Source organism: Globicephala melas, chromosome 10 (assembly GCF_963455315.2).
Source record: "Globicephala melas chromosome 10, mGloMel1.2, whole genome shotgun sequence".
NCBI classification, from domain to species: domain Eukaryota; kingdom Metazoa; phylum Chordata; class Mammalia; order Artiodactyla; family Delphinidae; genus Globicephala; species Globicephala melas.
The window spans coordinates 33,938,379-33,963,287 of NC_083323.1; the positions used below are offsets into that span (position 1 = coordinate 33,938,379).

Consider the following 24,909-nt stretch of genomic DNA (forward strand, 5'->3'; position numbering starts at 1 on the left):
TTTTTTTTGTGCCAAAGTCAAATTAAATAAACACTCTAAGTCTCATTTATATTAGCTATCAAAGAAAAATAATCATTATAAATAAGAAAAGATAATTAAAAGAAATTGGTTAAGCTATAAATTGCTAGAGCAATAAAGTTATTATTACTGTAATGCATCCTTTATTTTAAGTATTAAATGGGAACATTAATCGAGAAAACCAAAACCAAAACCATTTAAGGAAATCAAATATTTTAATCTAAATATTGTCTAAATGAGGAAATTTCTTGGCATAGTCATTTTATAAATGGCACATTTTTTAATAAGAATGTGACCTCTTTCATCTCTTTTCAAGTCATTAGATAGATTATAAAGATAGGTAGCAGAAGATTCCCTTGGCCTTCTGTAAGACAGCAATAAGACCTAAAAGGAAAAGGACAAAAAACCAGGAAATTCTCTAAGAAAAGACAGTATTGCTTGAGATGGATAGCATGCTGAAAGTACAGTGGTTCTGGAATTATTTGACACACAGAAAAGGAAGACAACTCTACTTTGAAGTTATTTAAAGTAACGCAGCAGTAACATAAAACATACAACAATAACAAACAATACAAACAACAAGGACTATACTTTAAATCCTTACTTATTACTAGGCAATATATCACATACTTTACATATATTTTTACTTATTTATTCCTCACTACAACTCTATGAGATAGACATTATACTTCCATTTTATAGATCATAAACTCATTCTCAGAGGTTAAATAATTTATCCAAGGTCACACAACTTACATGTGATGGTGGAATGGGGTTTTTAAACCTGAATGTATCTAATTGTAAAGAATACATGTTACAAATATTACAGCAACATTTAAAGAGAAATACCTAGAAAAGCTCAAAGGCTGAAAGAATTTTAGAGCTGCAGCCCATAAACTACTCTCTAGATTTGGCTTGCAAAGCTAAAAGAAATATTTTAATAAGGTGACAAGATTTTGAGAGAGAGACAGCTGTTGGAAAAAGAGCTTTCAAAATACCAAGACTGTAAGTGGTTGGCCCAGGACCATGGGGGCCTAGGACCCAAAGACTTTGAGAGTTAAAAGATTTCTATGGGTAATAAGTTATGCCAAGGTTTTCAGTCAAGTAACTATTAAGAGTACATTTCTTTTAAGCTGAACTCGTTAGCCCGTGTGACTCGACACTAGAGACTTCAATATCTTACTCTTACCTCAATTGATTTTTTTTTTTTACAGCTATGTGTGGGTAGCAATTACAAAGAACATTTACTAAGCACTTATTCTGAGCCAGATTCTATTTTAAATGTGCTACATTTGATCCTAAAACAACTCTACAAGGTAGGTATCATTCCCATTTTAAGGATGAGGAAATTAAGTCATGATACAGATCTAGGCAAACTGGTGTCTGAGCTCACTCACATCCTTTACCATTATATTACATGACTATTATAGTAAACTAGTAATGACAATAATTCAGCAAGTAGTATTTATTCATATTCATTCTGTTATTTAATAAAAACTCTATTTTTCTAAAGTGGCTTGTCTTAAATTGTCACTAAGTGAACAGATTTAGTGATTAGTAGTGTTTGCAATAACGTCACTTATTGACTAATTGAAATTACAATGAGGATGGACAGATTTAGTGATTAGTAGTGTTTGCAATAATGTCACTTATTGACAAACTAATTGAAATTACAGTGAGAATTGTCTTACTACAGTTTCTTAGAGAAAGTGTTAAGAAATGAACTCTCTATAATGATCTTGTATACTCTAAAACCTATGATTCAGTGTCTATGTAAGTGAAAGATGAAGCTTGTGCATTTCAGGATAGTTGCTGACATTGAGTTATTTATGTTTTAACATTCAGATGGTACATTATGAACAGAAGCTTTGTTATTCTGTACAGTGACAAGGCAATTTTTGTTAAAATTTTATTTGGTTTGTTTCTTTTTACCTACACTGCTTCGAAGTGATATGAGTTTGTAATAGGCAATGCTTAAAATGGATATGGCAATATTCATTATTATGTGTGGCACATTTCCTTCTGAAATGTATAAGTATATATATATATAATTGATGTAATTAACACATTATGTTGCTGTAGAAAATTTATATTAAATGAATAATTTTAGTTAGGTGAATGAACCTAAAATATTTCTTAACCATATTGACTAGAGTAACCTTTCATGACCAGATTCTATAATTAAGTAAGGAAAATCCAAGCACTCTAAGAACTTTGAAGGCTGGGAAATATTTTTAAGTTAGACATATTAAAAGAATAATTTTAAAACAAAATTAAAATTTATCAAAATGAACTTGCATGTATTAATGGATTTAAATGACTGTAATCTAATAATACCAAGCATCTGGATGAAAAGTCAGAGAATCATTTTGAAGTTTTCATTTTTCTGAAGAGCACCATCCGGACTGTTGAATTGTTCATATTCAATCAAATATTGACTTTGTGTGTATATAACCATACCATCAATGAATAATAAATCTTTTTATAGAATAACTGTTCCTTAAAATGAAGTGTAAGTTAATGTGTGGACTTCTGAGGTTCAGTATACTTTGGGAAAATTAACAAAATACGGTATTAAATGAAACATCTTTTATACTCATATACCATAACACTGTAGAAGATATTTCAAAATCTCTACAGTGTAAGTTAATTGAAGAGTTTGAAAAAATTATGCTTTATTACCCCCAAATATCCTAAGATACAGATATTTTTTAATGTTTACAATCTTTTCAGAGTTAAGAATTGCTATGCAATTCTTGTTGAAACCATGATATATATATAGTTATATTACCAAATTAAAGGTAACAGATGTGTGTGACAAGTTTACAATTGGAAAAAGTCATCATTAAGAAATATAAACTGTCATCTTTTCAATGGAAATAGTTTTTAACAGCATGGTTTTGACAGTATAAAATTATTATCTAAAATCTGTTATTTAAAAAAAAATTTCCTTCAAAAACAAACTTTACTTACAATATATATTAAATTAATGACAAAAGACCAAAACACACCACTTTGATATATAAATCCAACTTTTTACAATTAGCCTAAACAAATTCTTTTAGAACTAAATGATCAAAGAATTCAATACAATCCATGGGGGTTGGGGGGTGGGGGAGTAGACCACTGAGTCACAGAATACAATTAAAATAAAAACTGATGCTATTAATTCTGAAATAATTTAATTCTGTTTATATCAAAAGAAGACATTTAAAGAAGGAAAAAATTCAAATGCATAGTTTTGGGCAGTTCTGGTTGCTGGCATCCTACCCCTTATCTGTTAAAGAATGCTTGCTGGCATTAGTTTCCATCAATTCATTTGTGATTTCTAAATTAATTCTGAAGGAAACCACAACTTACTTGAAGATCCTGCTGAGTGTCTGTGTGCCTGATTTTTTTTTTCTCTCTTCACAGACAAAGCACTTCCACTGGTCATGGAAAAAAGGTCTAAATCCGTGTCTTCTCTGCTTACAAGCCTTGCCTGGGAGCAGTGGGAGAGAATGTATACAATCATGAAACAAAATATGACATTTTCTGAATGCAGCTCACATTACCCCAAATAAACAAACAGGCTCTGTCAAACAACCTTCTTCAAAATGATACCACAATCCTTTATTTCTGCCCAGGCAGAACAAATGCACTATGTCAAAGCATTTTTTGCAAATAAGAGCCAATTTTAAAATTGAGGTTTGCTATTTGAGTTTGTACAACAAAAGAAAATACTTTAGTACAGTAATTTTGATGAAAATCAATCTTAAAGGCAACTGACGAAACTTTAAATAACTTAACATCATTTATTTACCAAGGATATTATTTAATTCTTAATTGAATGTTAGAAATGTCACATTGGATTATTTTCTGCAATATTTATGTTTTACTACTTATAAAATTCCCTGAAATGCCTTTCATCACATATTTGTATACTACAAAGTCACAAAAGATCTCTGCCTTCTCATTATAGTCATTATTAATATAAAAATACTATACATTAAGTCTAATTTGGGAGTAAGGATAGATAGAAATTTCAAGATATTTTATTTTAAGGACATATGTGTTAGGTAATTTATTTCATCTAAAATTACTCTCAGAACTTTTATTACTATCTTGGGCTGAACTTAAGAGTTGAAAGGGTCACTTCTTGACTATAAAATATTGTTTCTACATAATGTCTAATATCATTAAGTAAGGATTTATCAGGATTCAGCCCTGAAGTGGGAGAAAATGCCATGATGGAATGCAAAGAAGCCTCAAAGTAGCTGGGATTTCACCCAAACCACTGAATGCTTGAAGTCCTGTGAGAAAGCATTGTCCTTAATGTTTGATGTGAGAAAAATTTAAATAGAGGGAAATAAAGCCATAAAACCATCGCTGTGGTTAAAAAGCTATCCCCATATGATGAGCTACAAAAACTCATGAAACCTGAATCTAAAGATCATCTTCTTTCAGATCCAGATCTTTGCTCTTCTCCTTTACATCCCCTTCCCACCTTCCCACCTATATGCATGACCTTCTCATTGTTAAGTGAGCAAGTTTGCTATTACTGAACTCAGAATAGAAACCATTCTATAGCATCAGTCACTTTTTAAAATGTATCTGGCTAAGTGATACAATTGTTTTGTCAAAAAACCTCAGTAGAAAACTGTTGAAAATGAAATAAATAACAATTGGCTTCCAATTTACACTTGTGATTTTAGTCTAAAAAATGTAACACATTCTTTCCCGATTTTATTTCAATTAGTGCACAAGAGTACGTATTTAATGTTCCCATTAGAATAGCTCCATCAATGCTAAGACATCAAAAGAACCAGTCAGGAATAAGGGGTAACTATCAAAGCAATACCACAATTTTGGTGAGACCAGTTACAAAATGAGGGAAAACATGTTAACCACATAGGGGACTCTCCTGCTGGCTAACGAGGCTTTATCTGTAAGCCTCAGGATTTTAAAATCAGGTTTTATTTGCTTCAATTTAATGACATAATTTCACTACACCTACTTAAAACGCAGAAATCCCACCCTCCTCCAAACAAGACAATACCTACATGTCAAGAAAATATTTGTGAACACATGCCTTCCAAAAACCTTATCATCTAAGCCATTAATATCCAAAAGATTGTTTCTTCCAAAATAGAAAACAATGTCAGTTACTAAGTAACCTTTACCTTTTTCTTTTTTTGATTATGCTTTTTTTGTTTTATCTGAGAAATCTTTGCCTACAACAGGTTTTTGAAAATACCATACTATGTTTTCTTTGAGAATTTTTATAATGTTAGCTTCTACATTTAGACCCATGATTCATCTCAAGTTTATTTTTAAGTAAGATGTGAAGTAGGAGTTGAGATTCATTTCTTTTTTCCATGTAGATGTCCAGTTGCCCGGCACTATTTGTTGAAAAAATTATTCTTTCCCTCTTTTTAATTGCTTTAGTATCTTTAAGGAAATCAATTAACTTTATAAGTATGGTATTCGTCTGGACTCTCTATTCTTTTATATTGATTATTTTTTTTTATGAACATAACATACAGTCTTGATTACTGGGGTTTTATAGCAAGTCTTGAAATCAAATAGTGTGACTCTCCTTACTATTCCTTTTCAAGAGTGCATTGACTATTCTAGGTCTTATGCATTTTCATATTTAAAATTCCATTTTAAAAATCTGTCCATTTCTACTAAAAAGCTTTCTAAAGTTTATTGAATATATAGATCATTTGGAAAGAACTGACATCTTACAATTTGAGTCTTCCTATTAATGCACGTGGTATATCTCTTTGATTTTTTTATAAGCAATGTTTGATAGTTATCATTGTAGGGGCCTTGCACATATTAATGTTAAGATTTATCATTTAACTCTTTTGAAAATTCACCTTCTCCTTCTGCTCAATCCTGCTTTTTTCATCCCTCAAAGGAGTTGTTCCTGAAAGTCTTCCCCAATTAACATCCTGCTTTCAAATATCAGAATCTCAGAGTATGTTTTCTGGAGAACCTGAACTATGACTGTCTTCTGCAGGAAAATGCTAGCGTTTTGGGGGATAAATTTAATAAACAATATAATTGTCTAGCTCTATGACATGCCTTCTGAAGTATATATGTGGAAGTAAGTAAAATAATATCTTGTTTCCATTTTTCTCATTCCTTTCTGTCATACAATAGGCTTTAATCCGATTTGGAAGACAGAGAGGTTATTTATTAGCTTCCTCAAAACCCAGCATTTGAACGTTTGATTATGTCTAACTGTCCTCACTTTTGAAGGTTAGTGATGAATATTCTAGATGATATTTATATTCATCCCTATTATTAAGAAATAACTCCATTGTCTTTTGGTATGCCTTGTTCTGATATGATGTTAGCTGTCAATCTATTGTTCCTTTGTAAATAAACTTTCAATTCACTACTTCTCTATTCTATGATGTCTAGTTGAGGGTTCAGCTCAATGATATTTTTTATTTCCAGAATTTATAATAGGCTTATTTGCATATCCATCTCTCCTTTAATTAAAATTTGATCATTTTTGTTCCATAATTTTCTGTCCTTTTATTATGGGTGTTATTCTTATGTCTTTGAGGATCTTAGAGTAGCAGCAGTTGCAGCTTTTAAAAATTTTAAGATTTTCCTCTTAGTTGTGGCTTGGTCCCAGTTGTGCAATTATCTGTACAAGTTCCCCCTCTAGAAGGGTGTTTTTATTCTCCAACACCCTGCATGATTTCCACTCTTGGCCTTCAATTACCCCAGTATCCTTTTAGCATAAATCCTTGATCCATTCCCCTGTCTTGACTCAAAAAAAAAAAAAAAAAGTCTGTTCTACTACTATTAATACTTACCTTGTTTTGTGTACAGCTGTACCTCTTCAACATATTAAAAAAATCATTTATCATTGCTATGTATTTGCCATACATTTGTAGTAGTATAATATAGTGGGATAGAGAGGAAGGAGATTAATGTCAGAGCATTAATCTCATAGAACCATTTTGATTAGTAATCTACCTAATCTGTTTTCATTCATTTTTAGAGGTATAATAATTAAATGTAATATCCCTTCCTTTATCCTGGCATTCCTTGGCACTTTTATATTCCCCATTCTTGCTCCAAAGTGGCCACACAAAAATCTGTGCAAAAGTGCTAGTCAATAACACGTAGGGTGTTAATAGCCTGAAGTACCAATTTTCCTAGGGTAATCTACATGTCACTCTGCCACAGGGATCTCTATTAAAATGCAAGAAAATACTTGCTGAGTGATTATTTCAAATATGTACATAGATTCTATATATTTTCATAAACACACTAATTTTAGCTATTGTCCTAATTTTTCTCCTCTTTCAGGAAAACTCCTTGAATGAGTTATTCATGAGAATGATGAATAACTGCTCTGGATATGATAATACTAGTTCCCATTAGGGAATACATTATCTTTTTATACTAAATTCTACGTGTTAAGTTAAATTATAATCAGTTTTCTTGGTGAGTGTAGAATTTGAGCAAGGAATATTTACTAGTTGACATAAATGGAAGGTGTCATAAAGTTAGGGTCACTTGATGCATCCATTTTCACCTGCCAAGGAGGCCACACACTTCCATCATTGGTTAGGGTAACCTCTTCTCTGGAAATTTCTGGAAACACATTTAAAATTTCTTGTTTGGGGACTCTTTCTCTAGACTCCATATTGGCCATTCTCCTTCTGCTAATATAGTCTTCCTTCTAATAGCATATATATAGTTCAACTGACTTTTGCAATGCCCATTAGTTATACTGTCTAGAGTCTACACTCTGGTGACCAAGTTAGAACTTGGTTGTTCCTAAAGCTCCAACAATTAAAAAATAATTTTTTTTGACGTGGCCCATTTTTAAAAAGTCTTTATTGAATGTGTTACAATATCGCTTCTGTTTTATGTTTTGTTTTTTTGGCTGCAAGGCATGTGGGCTCTTAGTTTCCCCACCAGGGATCGAAACCTGCACTCCCTGGATTGGAAGATGAAGTCTTAACCACTGCACCACCAGGGAAGTCCTGAGCTCCAATAATTTACACTTTATTACTTAGAATGGTGGAGTTCACAATTACTTTCTAATTTTTATCTGGTTTGATTTCCTGAGTTGTGAGGGTAATTTGCTGTTTCCCTCAAATATCCTACTCTTAAAATATTCTAGAAAATAATGTTATCATACAACTTCTTGTCCGGAGTATTTTAAAAAATACGGTAGCATGCTAATATTTTAAAATCTACCATATAGAATTAATACTTTAAAGTAATATCATATTTTAAAGTTATATTACAAGCCAAGAAAACATGGTACTATTTTAATACATAGCATTTTGACATTATCCCAAAAAGATACAGTTGTGGTATTTTCATAATTTACACTACTTATGGACATATCTTAAAGTGCCATTTATTGAGTACTGGTGTGCACAACATTTTTTCTGAACTTTAAACACATTTCTTACCACAAGCTGAACTCTTCCACCATTAAGTACATCTGGATCTAACTCAGGCAAGAAGTGATTGCTGCATAGTGACAAAAACAGAAATCATATCATTATATAAATGTAGAGGAAGACTATGAAAGACATGCCCAAAGAAAATTTTGGGAGAAATAAATAATTTACAAAATGGAAATAATAGTTCTCTTAAATTAGGTGACATGCAAAAATACATACAAATTTACATCTTTTCATAGTCATTTTAAAATTCAGTTTGACATGAAATTTAAATTCCTAAACAACACTTTAATGCTACCCTTCTTTGCCAAACATAAGCACATACACAGATCAAAAATCTGAAAGTACCAATAACCATAGCTAATAAATTGTAGAAAATATAAATATTTTACTACATGTACTTATATATCTTACTTATAAGAAAGGCAAAACTTCCTATTTTTAAAATAGCTCTGGTGTATTTAAGGCATCATACTAATGCTCACAATGAACTTCTGTTGATATTTGGCTTTTCAAGAACTTCTGTTTTTGAAAACAATTTTTCTTAAAATATTACTACCTATATCTTCTTTTATATATTATATTTTCAAAACAGAAAATCCATCAACAATTGCCTGCTGCATTATATGTTTAAACATAACTTATTTAGGAGTAAGGGATGTTGTGAAATATTTAAGCATATCTAAAATACATCCTGAAACATTTTGCTTGTATTTTTCACATTATCTGTACAGATGCTTTTATATTTCTAAACCAGACCTCTTATACCTGGTTAATACAGACGTTAAGCTATGGGTTATACTATATTTGTTTACAGTCCTAAGAATGTCATGTTACGAATTATGCTAAATTGATTAATACCAACATAAAATAAATTGTGCTTGCATTAATTAGAATACTTAGCAAAATAAAAAAGTCTCAAATGTTGATTGCTTTATTCCTATTTTCTTTGCTCACAATGAAATAGGATATAACAATCCAGATTTTGAAATGTTTTAATTTCACTTTCATTCTTCACTTTCTTTTCCATGTTTTTAAAGAAATTATATGGATAGAATTGACTACATACAAAGGTTTCCATTTGTATATATTATAAAAAAAGGTTTCATTTTTGCACATTATAATTTTCTGCTAAATTAAGTTTCAGCCCTCATAACTGTAGATTTATTTGTTTGTTATTCATTTAAATAGTTATCACCCACAATCCCTGGAAACGTTTCCAAAGTGTCATCTACATTTAGATTCAATACTGGTTTACATATTTAATAAATGCTTATAATAGTGCTTCTTTTTTTACTGTTTTGTGGATATATGTAGCTAAAATGAAAGTCTTAAAAATTTATGTCAGCTGTATAGCACAGGGAACTATACTCAATATTTTGTAATAACCTGTAAGAGAAAAGAACATGAAAAAGAATATGTATATGCTGTACACCTGAAACTAACACACTGTAAATCAGCTATACTTCAATTTTTAAAAATTTATGTCAAAATATTATATCCAGACTTCTTTTTCCTTAAAACTTTGGTTTAGTGGTTATGCACTTATGTAACATAAGTGCTTTATGTTACATTTTTTGGGCTGAATTTTGTTCCTTCAAAGTTTATATGTTCAGATCTTAATCTTCAATACCTCAGAATATGACTATGTGAAGATAGGGCCTTTAAAGAGGTACTTAAGGTAAAAAGAGGTCATAGGGGTGGGCCCTAATCCAATGTAACTGGTGTCCTTGTAAGAAGAGGTTAAAACAGAGATAACACAGGTGGAGGGATGGTCATGTGAGGACACAGTGAGAAGGTAGCCATCTGCAAGCCAAGGAGATGGACCTCTAAAGAAACCAAATTTGCTGACTGTTTGATCTTGGACTTATAACCTCCAGAACTGTGAGAAAATATAGATACATCTCTGCTCTTAAAGCCACACGATCTGTGGTATTTTGTTATGGCAGCCCTAGAAAACTAATACATACATTAATGTAATAAAAATTTATTGATTACCTATTAAGCTCAAGGCACCTTGTTTGCTGCTAAGGGACATCAACATTTGATACCCTCAACCTTGAGAGCTCACTTCTATTGTGAAGTAGAGAGATAAGTTATCATCTCACTATAAAGAAGAGGAAACTAAAGCATTGAGACATCATTGAAAATCAGTTACATGACTAGTAAAGTGGCATCAGGGTTGAATTATAATTTTAACTGCCAAACATATATGATAACAAAAATAACATAAAATAAAATACTATACCTCCAATACATATGATATTTATAAACAGTTAATCAATACCATGCATTTTACTTTATAAAGTAGAATCATTTGTGTGGTTCATCATCACCATCAATCATTTGTGTTGGTTTTAAGCAATACAGAAACTAAGTTCTTGAATATTTTATGGTGAAAAATATAAACAGTGATCAAATCTATTCTACATAAGAGGCCATTTATAACCTGGCAATGTAGAGTATTGGCCTTTGGCTATATAAAGTCATGTTTGTTTTAGAACAATTAACCTAGGTTTCAGTTTTCAAGATGTATTTGCAATACAAAAATCTAATTTAAAGGAAATGACCTCACCATTTCATGTTTCTGGAACTAGTTTCATGAACCCCAACCTGTGTATGAAGCCATTGGTATGTATATTCTTTATTCCTTTCCAATTTTTCATTTGCAGTGGTATCCTTACACATAAATTCTTCTTCCTTACCTAGGGAAAAAGTATGTAAATTTTATTTGTTATTTAAAGAGATCAAATTTTGGCCAAGCAGTTCAGTCTAGGCTAACAATTTTATCACAAGAAAAAAAGAAAAACAAGACAATTTAATTCATGGGAGCTAAATCATCTGTAAGAGAAATAATGTCAGTCACTTATAGATTAAGTGCTTTTCCAGCTTGGTTTCAAACCCACCTATTTTGAAAAATAAAGGAGTTGTTTTAGTGCAACCTACATTTTATAGGGCTTGGTTTTTAGTGTTTTAGAAAATGAAAATAATTATTTTTGGTAGATGGAATTTAAAGTCTAATTGTTCTCATGCTATCTTATCCATATGTAGAATTTATAAATTATATTGAGGATTTTCAAAACAGAATTTTAATTCTATGTAAAACTAAGCTTGGTTCGTGTAAGCTAGTACAATACTTAAGTTAGGATATCATTTATATTAGGTTTAGGAAACCTGTGCTAATGCCATAGCAGTGATTTCAAAGATGGAGGGGGGAAAGCGTAACAATGAAGATGGGTATGGAGAATATGCAAGAGGAGAAATTATACAAGGTAAGAACACAAGATAACAAATATAAAGAAAAATAAAATAGTAAGAAAATAAAAGAAAAAGAAAAATCTGACCGTTATATTCACATTTAAATTTACTATATATATATTTGTAGTTTTCAAAAAAAACCCTGCAGACATTGCTGCTACATCAAAGTCATGCATTTGAGTTATAGTGAAGACCTGTTGTTTTAGAGCACTTCTCTTGAGTTGTTAGACTGCTTCTTTTTTGGTGCCATCACCATGCTTAGGGACTTGTTAGCATCGTAGGCTTGACTGACAGTACACCAGAGAAGGTACCTCTTGAAACTAACTCATGGTAATCAAACTCACAAGAATTCTATAATTTAAAACCTGATGTTTAAAATGTCAATTTATTAATTGGAATTATTCTTTCACTATAGATCTTGGTACATAGAAAGTCATTTTATATTTGCAAGTTGTTTGGAAAACAAATGGAGCATGGTGCAAAGCCTATTTTGAATGCTCGGTGCTGTACAGAGACACATACATGTATACACATGTATACATCACACATGTATACACACACTTAGCATCTGTCTTTCTGAATATGTTGAGGATGGTACATTCATCATGTCTTTTTATTCCTTAAAAGTTACTGTGAAATGACTCTAGTTTTCAGTCTAAAGAGATACTGGAGCCAGTTCTCAGGAAAGCTACAAATCAAGATTTTTTTTCTCTAAATTACGTTACTTAGTAAAGTTAACTTCCTGTTAACTTCTAGTGCCACTTTATGTTTCTAAAATGGTCATACCCCTTCTTCCTGAGTTTAAGCCAATCCCTCCACAGTTGCTGTATTGAAGGAACAATTACTTCACTTTCAAGGGCTGACCACTGAATCCATGAGCAGACGCCATTTTGATAAATGGCCTTCCTTGTAAAGAAACTATAAAAGAGACTCAAACGAAGGGAAGATTTGGGGTTGCTACACCCATACTGCATTAAGCATTAAGTCTCTTCGCCAGCAGAGTCCCAGGCTTTTATCTGCCTTTCTTGGTTGACTAGACCAAATGGTGAACCCATGGGTACAATGACAGATAGTAGTGAGGAATCAGTGACCCTGATAATCAACTGAACCCACGACTGGAAACTTACCTGCTCTTGATATGTAGAGAATCGTTTTGTAGCAAGTGTACTTTTAGCTGAAAATAAAAATTATCTCTACGTCTTTCTATTTTTTAAAATAGTGACATATACTTGCAATAGTCCCTTTTTAAAGTGTTCATTCTGAAAAGTTTTCCTCAACTGTACGACAACACTCCAAAAACCCTAAGTGGTTTTACATCAGAACTCAGCCAAGGTTCTAAACAACAATCCCTGGGTAAAGATTAGAGATTTCACTGTAAGGGTCCAATTCATATTAACCCTTTTAACCTGAAGGCATAGATTGGTAGATTGGTACGAGTTCAGTGTAAAAAAGAGAACTAGCATAGTGGTGATATTGGTTGGATGTATTCAAAAATACTGCCATTCAAATGCTGGAGGAAATGATTCTGGTAAATGATTTTCGCTAAACCATTTTAGGATTACCCCTGTCACTGAGGAGAGAGTAGTATTTACTCCTTGAAGCTTGCTTTTAGCATCTTGTGTGGGAAGAATGATGGTGACCCGGATTACTTAACAGATGCTTATCACCTTCCACTCAGGCTCCCCAATAAATCCTCTTGGTTTTAGAAGCATCATTTGGTCTGCAAAACTCGAACCTACTGCCTATCTACTGCTCTTCCCTGCTTCTCTGGGTCTTCATAAATTTCTCGTACCATCAACCTAAGAAAAAAGGTCTCCTTTTGATTCCTGCTCTCCCCTAGTTACTACAGTCTCTATATGCTGCTTTACTTCAAAACACACATTTTAATAATTTTATCTAAACAAATTGTTAAACTTTTTATTAAAAAAATAATACATTTTCATAATAGATGATTTTAAAAATACCGAAAACTAAAAAGTCAAAGAGAAGAAAATCCACAGAGAGCCCCACTATTCAAAGACAACAACTGGATAACACTTTTAAGGCATTTTCTTTTAGTTCTTTTGTTCATAGATTTGTTTTTTGTTTACATACAATTGTATGTATCCTATACATTCTACTTTTCAGTTAGTACTACAACAAATGCATTCTATGTAATGGAAATCTCATCCTGAAAATACTTTTAGGGGTTATGCACTGTGAGGTACTAACTTGTTACATGAAGGTTTTTAAGTATCCTATTTAATTAATCCACTTTTTCAGGTGGAATTAAAGATAACATGTCTGAAGTTATAAATATTTTGAGGGACACAATATAATCTATATTGTCAAATAGTTTTTAAAACTTTCACCAATTTACCACATGCTATATGAGGTTATTCATTTCACTAAGCCCCTAGTCAACATTGGGATATTAAATATTTTAAAGCTGTTGATAGTTTGAGAAAAATATTGTCTAATATGATTTTAATTTATATGTGTCTACTGCTAGTGAGATTGAAAGTGATTTCATATGATTATTTACCAATTATAGGTCATAAAGTGTAAAATATCTTTCTTGTTCTCCCCAATTATCTGCTGGATTCTAGTATTTCCATTTTTGTCTTCAACTGACATTCATAACCCTTTATCTGTTATCACTGGTGCAAATATTTTCTTCTCTAGGTATCCAAATTTATCTACTTGCTAAATATTTTCTAAACTATAAACAATTTTCCTCTCATAATTTATAGGTTTGTATCTCCCAATTTGATAAACTTATCTAAAATGACACATAAGATTTCAGGGACAAATTCTATACTCTTCTAATATTTTGTCTTTCACACTAAAAGATACCGGTTGTTAACAAAATTCTTTTAAGAGGAGTCTACTCTCTCCGTCTTTCCTTTCCATTTCCTCCTTAATTTATTGCAATCCAATTTTGCCAAATTGAAAGTGTCCTTACTATGAGGGCCTTAAACCATCTTATCTACCAAACACATTTATTCCTTATCTTCATTGGCCTCTCTGCTGAATTCAACTACACAGAACATTTTCTTTGTCTTAAAACTCTCTTCTCTACAGGACTTTGGAACATCAGACTTTGAGTGCTTCCTTTCAGTCTCCTTTATATTTGTGTTCCTTCAGATGTTGATGCTTGTCATTCTGCAAGTATCTAGGAGCATCCGCACCCCTGCTGTCCACCACCACACCCCATGTCTGGTATTGTGCTGGCTGTTTTTTTTTTTTTTTTTGGTACTCGGGCCTCTCACTGTTGTGGCCGCTCCCGTTGCGGAACACAGGCTCTGGACACACAGGCTCAGCGGCATGGCTCACGGGCCCAGCCGCTCTGTGGCATGTGGGATCTTCCCAGACCGGGGCACGAACCCATGTCCCCTGCATCGGCAGGTGGACTCTCAACCACTGCGCCACCAGGGAAGCCCTGTGCTGGCTTTTGATGCCAGCCAATTAGATATGCATTGTTTATTGCCTCATGAGGCTGGCAGCTTAGAGAACTAGATATCACCAACCTCTATCTTATTCCTGTTCTCAGATCCAGCTGAACTTCAGAATCACAACTTGTTTTTATCATTATCATCCTACTAAGTCTGGTTTTCTTCCTGAATTCCCAAGTCATTCAGACCTGGAGTAAACCTTGGCTGCTCATTCCTTATGTAATGACATCTAATCCAGAAACTGGGTCTAGTCTCCCTGCTGGGTATCTCAGTAATACCTGGCTCCTCCTTTCATCCCCACTGTCCTCATTTTCAACAGGAGTGAGCGAAAGTCTCTGTTGACTTACTGACATTCGTGCTTCAGCTCACTGCAATATGGCTTCCTCCCCACACCATTTCACTGGAACTGTTCACCCCAAGATCATTAGTACTGCTAAATCTTCGGGACTTTTTGAAATTCTTACTGACTCCTCTATGATATTATACATTGTTCACGTCTTCCTTCTTAAAAGGATTATTTCCTTTGAGTCTTGTTTAATTCCACTTATCTGGTTTTTCTCTGCCCTTTCGTCTAATCCCCAGTTTCCTTCAAGGGCTCATCTTCCTTTGCTATCTCTTCCACTCTCAGGATTCTTCTCTGGGGTACTATCCTGGCCCTATCTTATTCCTTGGTTATAATCTTCCTTCATTCAAGTTCTTCAATCACTTTCCTTATCTCCTTCTGAAATGTATCCATCCAAAATCTCTCCACTGCGGTATCCTACAGATAATTTAAACAGAATATGTAAAAAGCTGAACTCATGTATTATCCCACCTTTTCTAAGTTCCTATAATTCTACCATCATCGTCAATGTAAAATTCAGAAACCAGAGTGTTGTACTGAACCAGCATTCTTCCTCACCCTTCAGCTGCTGATTTTACCTTCTAAATTCTTTTCATTCTGTCAAATTTCTGGTATTTGCATTGTGACTATTTAAATTCAGCCTACTATCATCTCTTCTTAGTTACCGTAACAGCCTTCTCACTGGTCCTTTTCCTTTTGGCATTGTTCCCACTTATATATCTCCATACTGCAAATAGTCTTGCTAAAGTACACATCTAGTTTGCTCTTTCAGAGGTTGAACTCTTGGTTCTCTACTATCTTTGGATAATGTTCAAAACATTTTGCATAGCATACAGGCCTTCCTTATACCTTCAGACACATCTATTAAGTTCCTGCCTCAATCATCCAGATGTATTATAATTACTCAAAATGATCTTTTTTGCCTACAGACATTGTGTTTGGGATTATCCACTTTACCAGTGGTGTTCTTACTTCAGGTCTTCAGGTCTTAGTTCAGAAATTACATTCTTTGGGTTAAGCTCCTGATCTTTGAACACTTCCGTTCCTTATCCAAATTAGGTTAGAGATGCCCTCCAAAGGATAATATAGAGACCCCATGATAGCATTTATTACATTATACTTTACTTACCTATTCATGTGTCTGTTTTGCCTACTACAATATACACTTTTTAAGTGATACCTAGTAGGACGGTGCTCAACAAATATTGGTAAAATTACGGAGTGATTGTCATAGTTGATTAATGTTCTCTGAGAAATATAGAGTTGGAATTTAGATTTTTAGCATGTAGATGAACCTGTGCATTGTGGAGAATAACACATGTCTAAATGTGATTAACTTAATTATTATAATAGAAACTTCAGCTCTGAAAGCCAGAATTAGATTGGGATAAAAATTGACAACCAAAGGTAGTAAATTTAAAACAATGTGTGTGTGTGTGTGTGTGTGTGTGTGTGTATAGTTACTTTATAAATAAAATGTTAACAATGTACACAATCCTAGAAGAAAGCAGTTCAGCTTTAAGAAGTTCTCCAAAAGAAATGAAGTCTTGGCGGCTTCCCTGGTGGCAGAGTAGTTAAGAATCCGCCTGCCAAGGCAGGGGACACAGGTTTGAGCCCTGATCCAGGAAGATCCCACATGCCGTGGAGCAACTAAGCTCGTGTGCCACAACTACTGAGCCTGTGCTCTAGAGCCCGCGAGCCAACTACTGAATCCTGCGCTCCTGGAGTCCACGCTCTGCAACAAGAGAAGCCACCGCAATGAGAAGCCTGCGCACTGCAATGAAGAGTAGCCCCCGTGAGGGTGGGTGGGGTGGGTGGTGGTGGGATAAATTGGGAGATTGGGACAGACATATATACACTAATATGTATAAAATGGATAACTAATAAGAACCTGCTGTATAAAAAGATAAATTAAATAAGATTCAAAAATTCAAAAGAAAAAGAAAAAAAAAAGAGTAGCCTCCACTCGCCACAACTAGAGAGAGCCTGTGCGCAGCAACGAAGACCCAATGCAGCCAAAAACAAATAAATAAATTTATTTAAAAAACAAGAAATGAAGTCTTTTTTAAATTAATGGAAATATTTTTTTTCTTCATAAAAAGCAAAATAAGTGTTCATTAAACTCATATGCCTCAAATTAATCAGTTTTCTAAATTTACAGAGGGAGGTTAGGATTCAATTATCATTGGGGGCACACAAAAAGAAGCTAATTATTTACATTTTTAATACATATGGTGACTTCCCCATGACTATTTTCTTTTCTCTTAATGGCCTTTCTCAGTAATATAATAACAAAATACTCTTGGTTTCATGGACGGAGATGAGTTCATTTCTTTACCAAAAGCTTCTGAAGGACGTGGTTGCATGCTAAGCAAAATGCTTCATGTGATGGAAATATTTTTGGTAACTTTGATAGATGGCTGATTCTATGTATCTTATGCTGGGAACAGTAAAAATGTGATTTACATTATAAAGTGTAAGTGGTCTGCATGTGTTTATTAAAAGAAGTTATTGCATCATACCTCACAATAAAGGACAAATAAAATTGGAGTTTGGCATAAATGTTATACTAATAGAATTTTAAATTCATTAACATCTGTATAAATACTTGTTGATAGGCTGTTTATGGCTTCTTTCTTAACCAATCCAATCTGTTGTTGGAAAGTTGACAGCACTGGCATGAAACCAATAACTCTCTAAGAGCCATTTGTGTATGACAAGCAACATTTCTATTCTTTTAAAATATACTTAAATATGTATGTAATTGATCACTAAAGAAAGATTACTCTATGAATAAAGAAGAGGACTGTTGGTACAAGAGTTTAAAAACAGAAATTTGGGGAACAGAGCCAAACTATATGTAAGGGTCAAAGGCTAACTGCAGCTCTAATCACTCCTTTACATATTTCACTAAATTTTATGGCAAAGAGGGTTAAAAAAAAAAGTACTAGAATAAAAAATACTTGCTAGTTTCTGACATTTGAATTTTCAAAATTCATTTGTTTGGGGGGTGTTGGGTAATACATAAAGTGTATGAATGACCCTTATGAAAGCAAAGAAGAATCAAAGTGAGTTACTAAATTATACATTTTAAAATACATGGATTTTGTAAGACATAACTTTCAATGCCATGGAATTGCTAGCTTTAAGCAAATCCCTCTGGAATAACAGAATCATTCTTTTACAAATTGGGTATAGTTGTGCTGATTAAACAGTTATAAGCCTTCTGTATTTACGTATAATTCTACCTGAAAGGATATGCTTTCCCAATTGTATTGTTCAGTTGAGCTGTATCTCCTCATTAATGTCTTTATAGAGGAGTACCAACTACTACATAAAGAGTGATTCTTTGGTTTCTCCTGTGACAGCCACATAACTCAAGAAAATAGCAGGCTTGTTCATGTATGGTGTGTCCATGTTTGCTGTTAACCAGGGCTGAGACTAGGATAAGGCAAGTGGGGCAAATGAGGTACTTGCCTTAGCACAAAATTTAAGGGAGTGCCAAAAAAATATCAGTAATCGAGATAAATAATATTTTAATGTAATATTTTAAAAGCAAAATTAATGCAAAAATCCATGATGAACAAAATATCAAAGTTTTAAATGACAGAATCTGTAACAGGGTGGTGCTAAGCACTATTGGAGCCTGAGGTAAAAGGGAAAGTTGGTAATACTGATCCTTCTCTGCCATGGTATTGGCAGAATTATCCATTTCTAAGTAATACTAATAAAAGTATCAACAGGACACTGTTTTAAGAACTACCAGATAGCCACTGTCTAAGATTGCTTTCCACTGTTTCTCATGAATCAGGCGCACCACTGAGCTTTCCAGTAGACGAGGCCCTTGATTTGTGACATATAAGAAAATAATTATAGAATAAATTAATTCAGTCTATAAAGGAAAGCTATACATTATTCATCTTTGTATCTGCCTAGCAACTAATTAGCACATAGTAAGTTGACTTTTCACTTATTGTATCATGTTGGGCAAATTACTCCTTCTCTGCCTCAGTTTTCTCCTCTTAAAATGGATATATTAACAATATAAAATAATAGAACACATATAATGCTGCACATTTAGTCTGGATTTAATAACTGTAGCCATTTTTCTTTTCTTTTCTTTTCTTTTTTTTTAAGTGAAATGAGCTCCATTATGCATAGCTTTAATGCTGTCTCAGTTATCACAGGCTAAGACTTACCTACCCTGGAGGTGGGACTATCTATAGAAGTTTCTAAATCTAGGCTAAAATCAAGGTTTCAGGGGGTCACTGTCAGGAGGGGAAGATTCCAGGATTAACCACAAAATTAGACAGAAAAATTTTCTGGGTGAGTCCAGGAAGTCCTCCTTCCCAGAATTCTAAGTCTGCTTCAGGTATTTTTAAAAATGTATTTATTTCATAATATATGAGGATCTAGTGTGCCTTTAATACAGAAGAATTAATTTCCAAAAGATAAGAAGGGTACAAAGTTCTAATTGATTTGAAGTTATTTCAAATAATTTTTAGCAGTTGCTCAGTAATAACCATGAAGGAGGCTCCATTGACATGATTCTCTTCTGTTTCACTCTCTCAATTTAATTATCCTTGGAGAATATTCCTCTATCCAACCTAGACTCCCTCAGGGAGTGTTAATGTAGTAGGTCATCCAAACTAGGGCCCACCCAATAGAATAATGGAGAAACTGATGATGTAAGTAGGTTGGCTTTCAAAATAACAGGTTATAATGGCCGCATAAATATTACTGCCACCTGTGTTTTGTTTTTTTGTTTGTTCGTTTTTTTGGTATAGTTTAGACTTCAGCTCCCTGTTGTATCTAAAAGTTTCTACTCTTTGGTAAAAAGACATCTCTAATTCATGTATATTTATTAATTGAGGCCAAGTAGGTGATTAATTTTCTTTACTAGTTTTATTTCAAAAGAAGCCAATAAACAGTATTACATTGGTACATTAATGATAGAGGCTTGATGAATCCAATTAGACACTTTTATCATTGTAATCATTGTTTTTGAATAGCTATAAAACAGAAATGCTCATAATGTATATGTCTATACATTCCTATATATTTCTCATTGATTACTTATTAATTTTCTGCATCTGATGATTTCTGTATTTGCCAAACTTAAGAATACAGATACACTTCTGTTACAGGTAGAGATAACATCATATGAAACACTGAATAATTAAAGTATTGCTTGATTATAAAAAATATAAGTAAATGTAAGTAAAAATAATTTTCTTTCACAATTTGAGTAACAACGTATCAGAGACTAATAAACCTGGCCCCAGACTTATTGTTTTTCATTGGTAATAATTTAAGCAAGTATCCCATAGCCTGCTGAAGACTTAAGAGTTTTCTAAGTGGATACCCATTAATGAAAAATTTTTATCTTTTATTATATTACCCACGATAGAACTTTGTGTAGCAGAACTGCATTTGTAAATGAATCAGGGCCTCCATTCATGAAAAGCATTACTGCTCTACTCACAGTCTAGTGGAGAAAGAAGTCAAGGTAGTAATTATACAACTTCCCTACAAAATTAACTTTTAACTTTATTTAGATAAATATTGATTTGCGGAGCTCTTTTATTTTTTGTAGAAGAGGAATTGTGGGTGGGGTTTAAAGTGGGAAGGGCCCTCAATTGGGTAAGTCACCTCCCTTATCAGAGCCTTAGTTTTGTCATTCATGAACATTAGAAAGAAAAGCAAAATATGGAATGCTTCATGAATTTGTGTATCTTCCTTGGTGTTGTCAGTGCTCTGGACCTAGGCCATTCTAATAGGTGTGTGGTGCTATCTCAGTGTTGCTTTAATTTTTATTATCCATTTTAAATACCAGGTTGGTTGTTTTCTTATTGTTGAGTTTTAAGAGTTTTTGCTATATTTTGGATAACTGTCCTTTATCAGGTATCTTTTGCAGATACTTTCTCCCAGTCTATGGCTTGCCCTCTCATGCTTTTGATAGTGTCTTTCACAGAGCAGAAGGTTTTAATTATTTATTTCCTGCATCATGCTTTTGATATTATATCTAAATGTTGATCACCAAATCCAAGGTCACCTAGATTTTCTAATACGTTATCTCCTAGGAATTTTTAGTTTTGAGTGATTGCATTTAGCTCTATGATCCATTTTGAGTTAATTTTTGTGAAAGTATAAGGTCTGTGTTTAGATCCTTACTTTTTTTTTTCTTTTAGTTTTTGCACGTGGAAGTCCAGTTGTTCTAGCACCAAGAGTTGGAACGGACTTATCTTTTCTCCATTGTATTGCCTTTGTTTTTTTAATCAAAGATCAGTTCACTATATTTGTGTGGGTCTATTTCTCACCTGTCTATTCTGTTTCATTGATCTATTTGTATATTCTTTTGCCAGTACTACACTGTTTTGGTTAATGTGGTTTATAGTAAGTCTTGAAGTTAGGTAACATCAATGCTCCAGAAAGTATTTTAAAATGAAAGTTCGAGCTCATAAAAAAGGTAGAGAAATCCTCAGAAGTGAGAAATGACAAGAAAACACAAATATAAGGATGAATGAGTCTAGGGAGCTATTGTACAGCATGATAACTATAGTTAAAAATATTGCATTGAATACTGAGAACTTGCTAAAAGAGGAAATTTCTCATATGCTCTCATCACACACACACACAAAATGATAACTATGTGAGGGTATGATACTTTAGTTAGCTTGGCTTTGTAATCATTTTTCTCTACATATGTATACCAAGTCATCAGGCTGTACACTTTAAATATATATACTTTTTATTAAAAATAAAATTTAAAATATTGCTGAAAAATTACAAAAAGAAAATATATAGGTGTAGCAAGTGACTGTTTACGAGTTATCTCTCCAGGGTAAGGGGGAATGTGCCCTCTAGTAACTGACTGAAGTAGTCAAAAATCTTTCAGAGTTGGTTAGGTTAAACTCACACTTCTAAAAATTCCCATTAATACAGATCTAAAGAACACAAACTAATTAAAACAATAACAAAAGTCACTAAACACCTTGGGAAATAAGCCATTAGAGTGAGAATCAACAGAAGAAACAAACCATAAAATCGGTCCACCGAATCACGAAGGTAGTGGATTTATCAGATATAGAATAAAAAATCAGCATCTTTAATTTGATAAAATACACAAAATATTATGTATCTGCATACCTAAAAATAGATCTTAAAAGGTATTAAAGCAATAAGAGACTAGTAAAATCAGGAAGTTTTGAAAAACATGGGTAGCAATTCTAGAAATGAAATATAATTGATAGGGTTTCCCTGGTGGTGCAGTGGTTAAGAATCCGCCTGCCAATTTAGGGGACACGGGTTCGAGCCCTGGTCCGGGAAGATACCATGTGCCGCGCAACTAAGCCCGTATGCCACAACTACTGAGCCTGCACTCTAGAGCCCAAGAGCCACAACTACTGAGCCCATGTGTCACAACTACTGAAGCCCGCGTGCCTATAGCCCATGCTCCACAACAACAGTAGCCACCGCAATGAGAAGCCGCACACCGCAAAGAAGAGTAGTCCCTGCTCGCTGCAACTAGAGAAAGTCCACGCGCAGCAATGAAGACCCAAAGCAGCCAATAAGTAAATACATTTATTTAAAAAAAGAAATATGATTGATAAAATCATAAAACTGAACTATAACTGATATTACTAACTCAATAGATGTAGTAAACATAAAATTTGATTGAAGAAAACAATTAGTGAACCTGGTTTGCTGTCATTATGCATTATTTATGAAATTAGCTATTAATTTCCCCAAAACAACACACACCTATTTTAGATTGTTACCTGATGTTATAAACCTGAGATTTACTCAGGATTCACATGACTGAAAGTACTGGCATTTTTCTGTAGAGACTTAAGAAATTCTTTCTGTCTTCTGGCTCTATAACTCAAAAGAATATGTTAGTGGGCATTCTTAACTCCTATGAACGTGGAAAGCACTCAGCTGTGGTCTCAAACAACTCTAAACTCACTGGTTGCTTAGTATTAGCAATATAGTGAATAGGGCACAAGAATAAGACTTAGCAGAAGGTTCTTGATTTGTCACTAACTAGCTGTTGCATCCTTGGTAAATCACTTAACTTTTCTGAATTTCAGTTTTCTCACTTAAAAAAAGATTGTGTGTTTTTATTATGAAAGAAATACATTTTCATTTGTGAGTTTATCCCTGAGTTTAGCTATAGTAAATACATAAAGATTAATAACACTATCCTTAGGCTAGTAAAAAAACACAATATGATAAAGGGTTCTAGTAAATATCTATACCTAAGAAATTGATGTCTAAGATATATTCTTAATATTTTGAGGTGGCTGTCTCAGGAGAAAAGAGGATAGAATGCGATTTGTTGAGCAACCAGAATACTCTCGAGAGACCTTATATATCTCATTGTGTCTTTACGATATCCTTGGAAGAAAACAATAATTATCCCCATTTTTCTGGAGAATGAAATGAAAGTTTTGAGCTTATGTAAGTGTAGTATGAATTTGAACCTTCGTTTGGCTGAGTCCAAAGCCCACAGTGTTTCCATTTCATCAAGAAGCCATATTTTCCCATGAAATTCCCCTTAATGTCAGATTCTGAATATGGAAATAAATGACATTTAAAATGTTCCTAATATACCAGCTGTAATAAATAACACAGAATTTCTTTTTCTCTTGTGGATAACTTTTGGAAAATAAGGAATAATTTTGAGATAAAATTTTCCATATTTGGTCTCAGAGGAATTTGTAAATTTCTACTAAACCTATTCAGATGTTAAATTATGGGAATAAAAAAGAACAACAGACCTTCTAGCCATAGGAAATTATGTATAAATTGGTCAAAAAACAGTGTTCTATAATGCTGTACTCTTCCTATAGTAAATGCTTTATGAAGAGTAGCTTTTTCACACATTTGAAGAATAAATTTATGACTATTTAAAGCATATTTTTTGTCTCTGCTCTCTGAAAAACTAATTTTTAGCTACATGTGCTTCTGTGCTACAAAAGAATTATAAAACAGCATATTTTGACCTAAAGATAGTAGAACTCTGATTTTTTTTCCCCCTTTTTTGTCTTCTCCTTGTAAACTTAAATGTAAATGGTTTGGCTTAGTTTTTTTTTTTTTTTTTTTTTTTTTTTTTTTTTTTAACATCTTTATTGGGGTATAATTGCTTTACAATGGTGTGTTAGTTTCTGCTTTATAACAAAGTGAATCAGTCATACATAAACCTATGTTCCCATATGTCTTCCCTGTTGCGTCTCCCTCCCTCCCACCCTCCCCATCCCACCCCTCCAGGCTGTCACAAAGCACCGAGCCAATATCCCTGTGCCATGCGGCTGCTTCCCACTAGCTATCTACCTTACTGCGTTTGTTAGTGTGTATATGCCCATGACTCTCTCTCGCCCTGTCACAGCTCACCCTTCCCCCTCCCCATAACCTCAAGTCC

At 33.3% G+C, this 24,909-nt stretch overlaps 1 protein-coding gene across 1 annotated transcript in view; it reads right to left on the minus strand.

The window, feature by feature from the left end:
* LOC132597900 (leucine-rich repeat and IQ domain-containing protein 1-like) overlaps positions 1-24,909 on the minus strand; it is an 81,258-nt gene that overhangs the window by 16,847 nt on the left and 39,502 nt on the right. The window contains exons 2-4 of the mRNA XM_060305557.1: positions 11,026-11,155; positions 8,457-8,517; positions 3,379-3,499 (exon numbers count right to left, since the gene is read on the minus strand). Coding sequence (XP_060161540.1) covers positions 3,379-3,499; positions 8,457-8,517; positions 11,026-11,138 — 295 coding nt within the window. The 5' untranslated portion in view covers positions 11,139-11,155. The remainder of the gene's footprint in view (positions 1-3,378; positions 3,500-8,456; positions 8,518-11,025; positions 11,156-24,909) is intronic.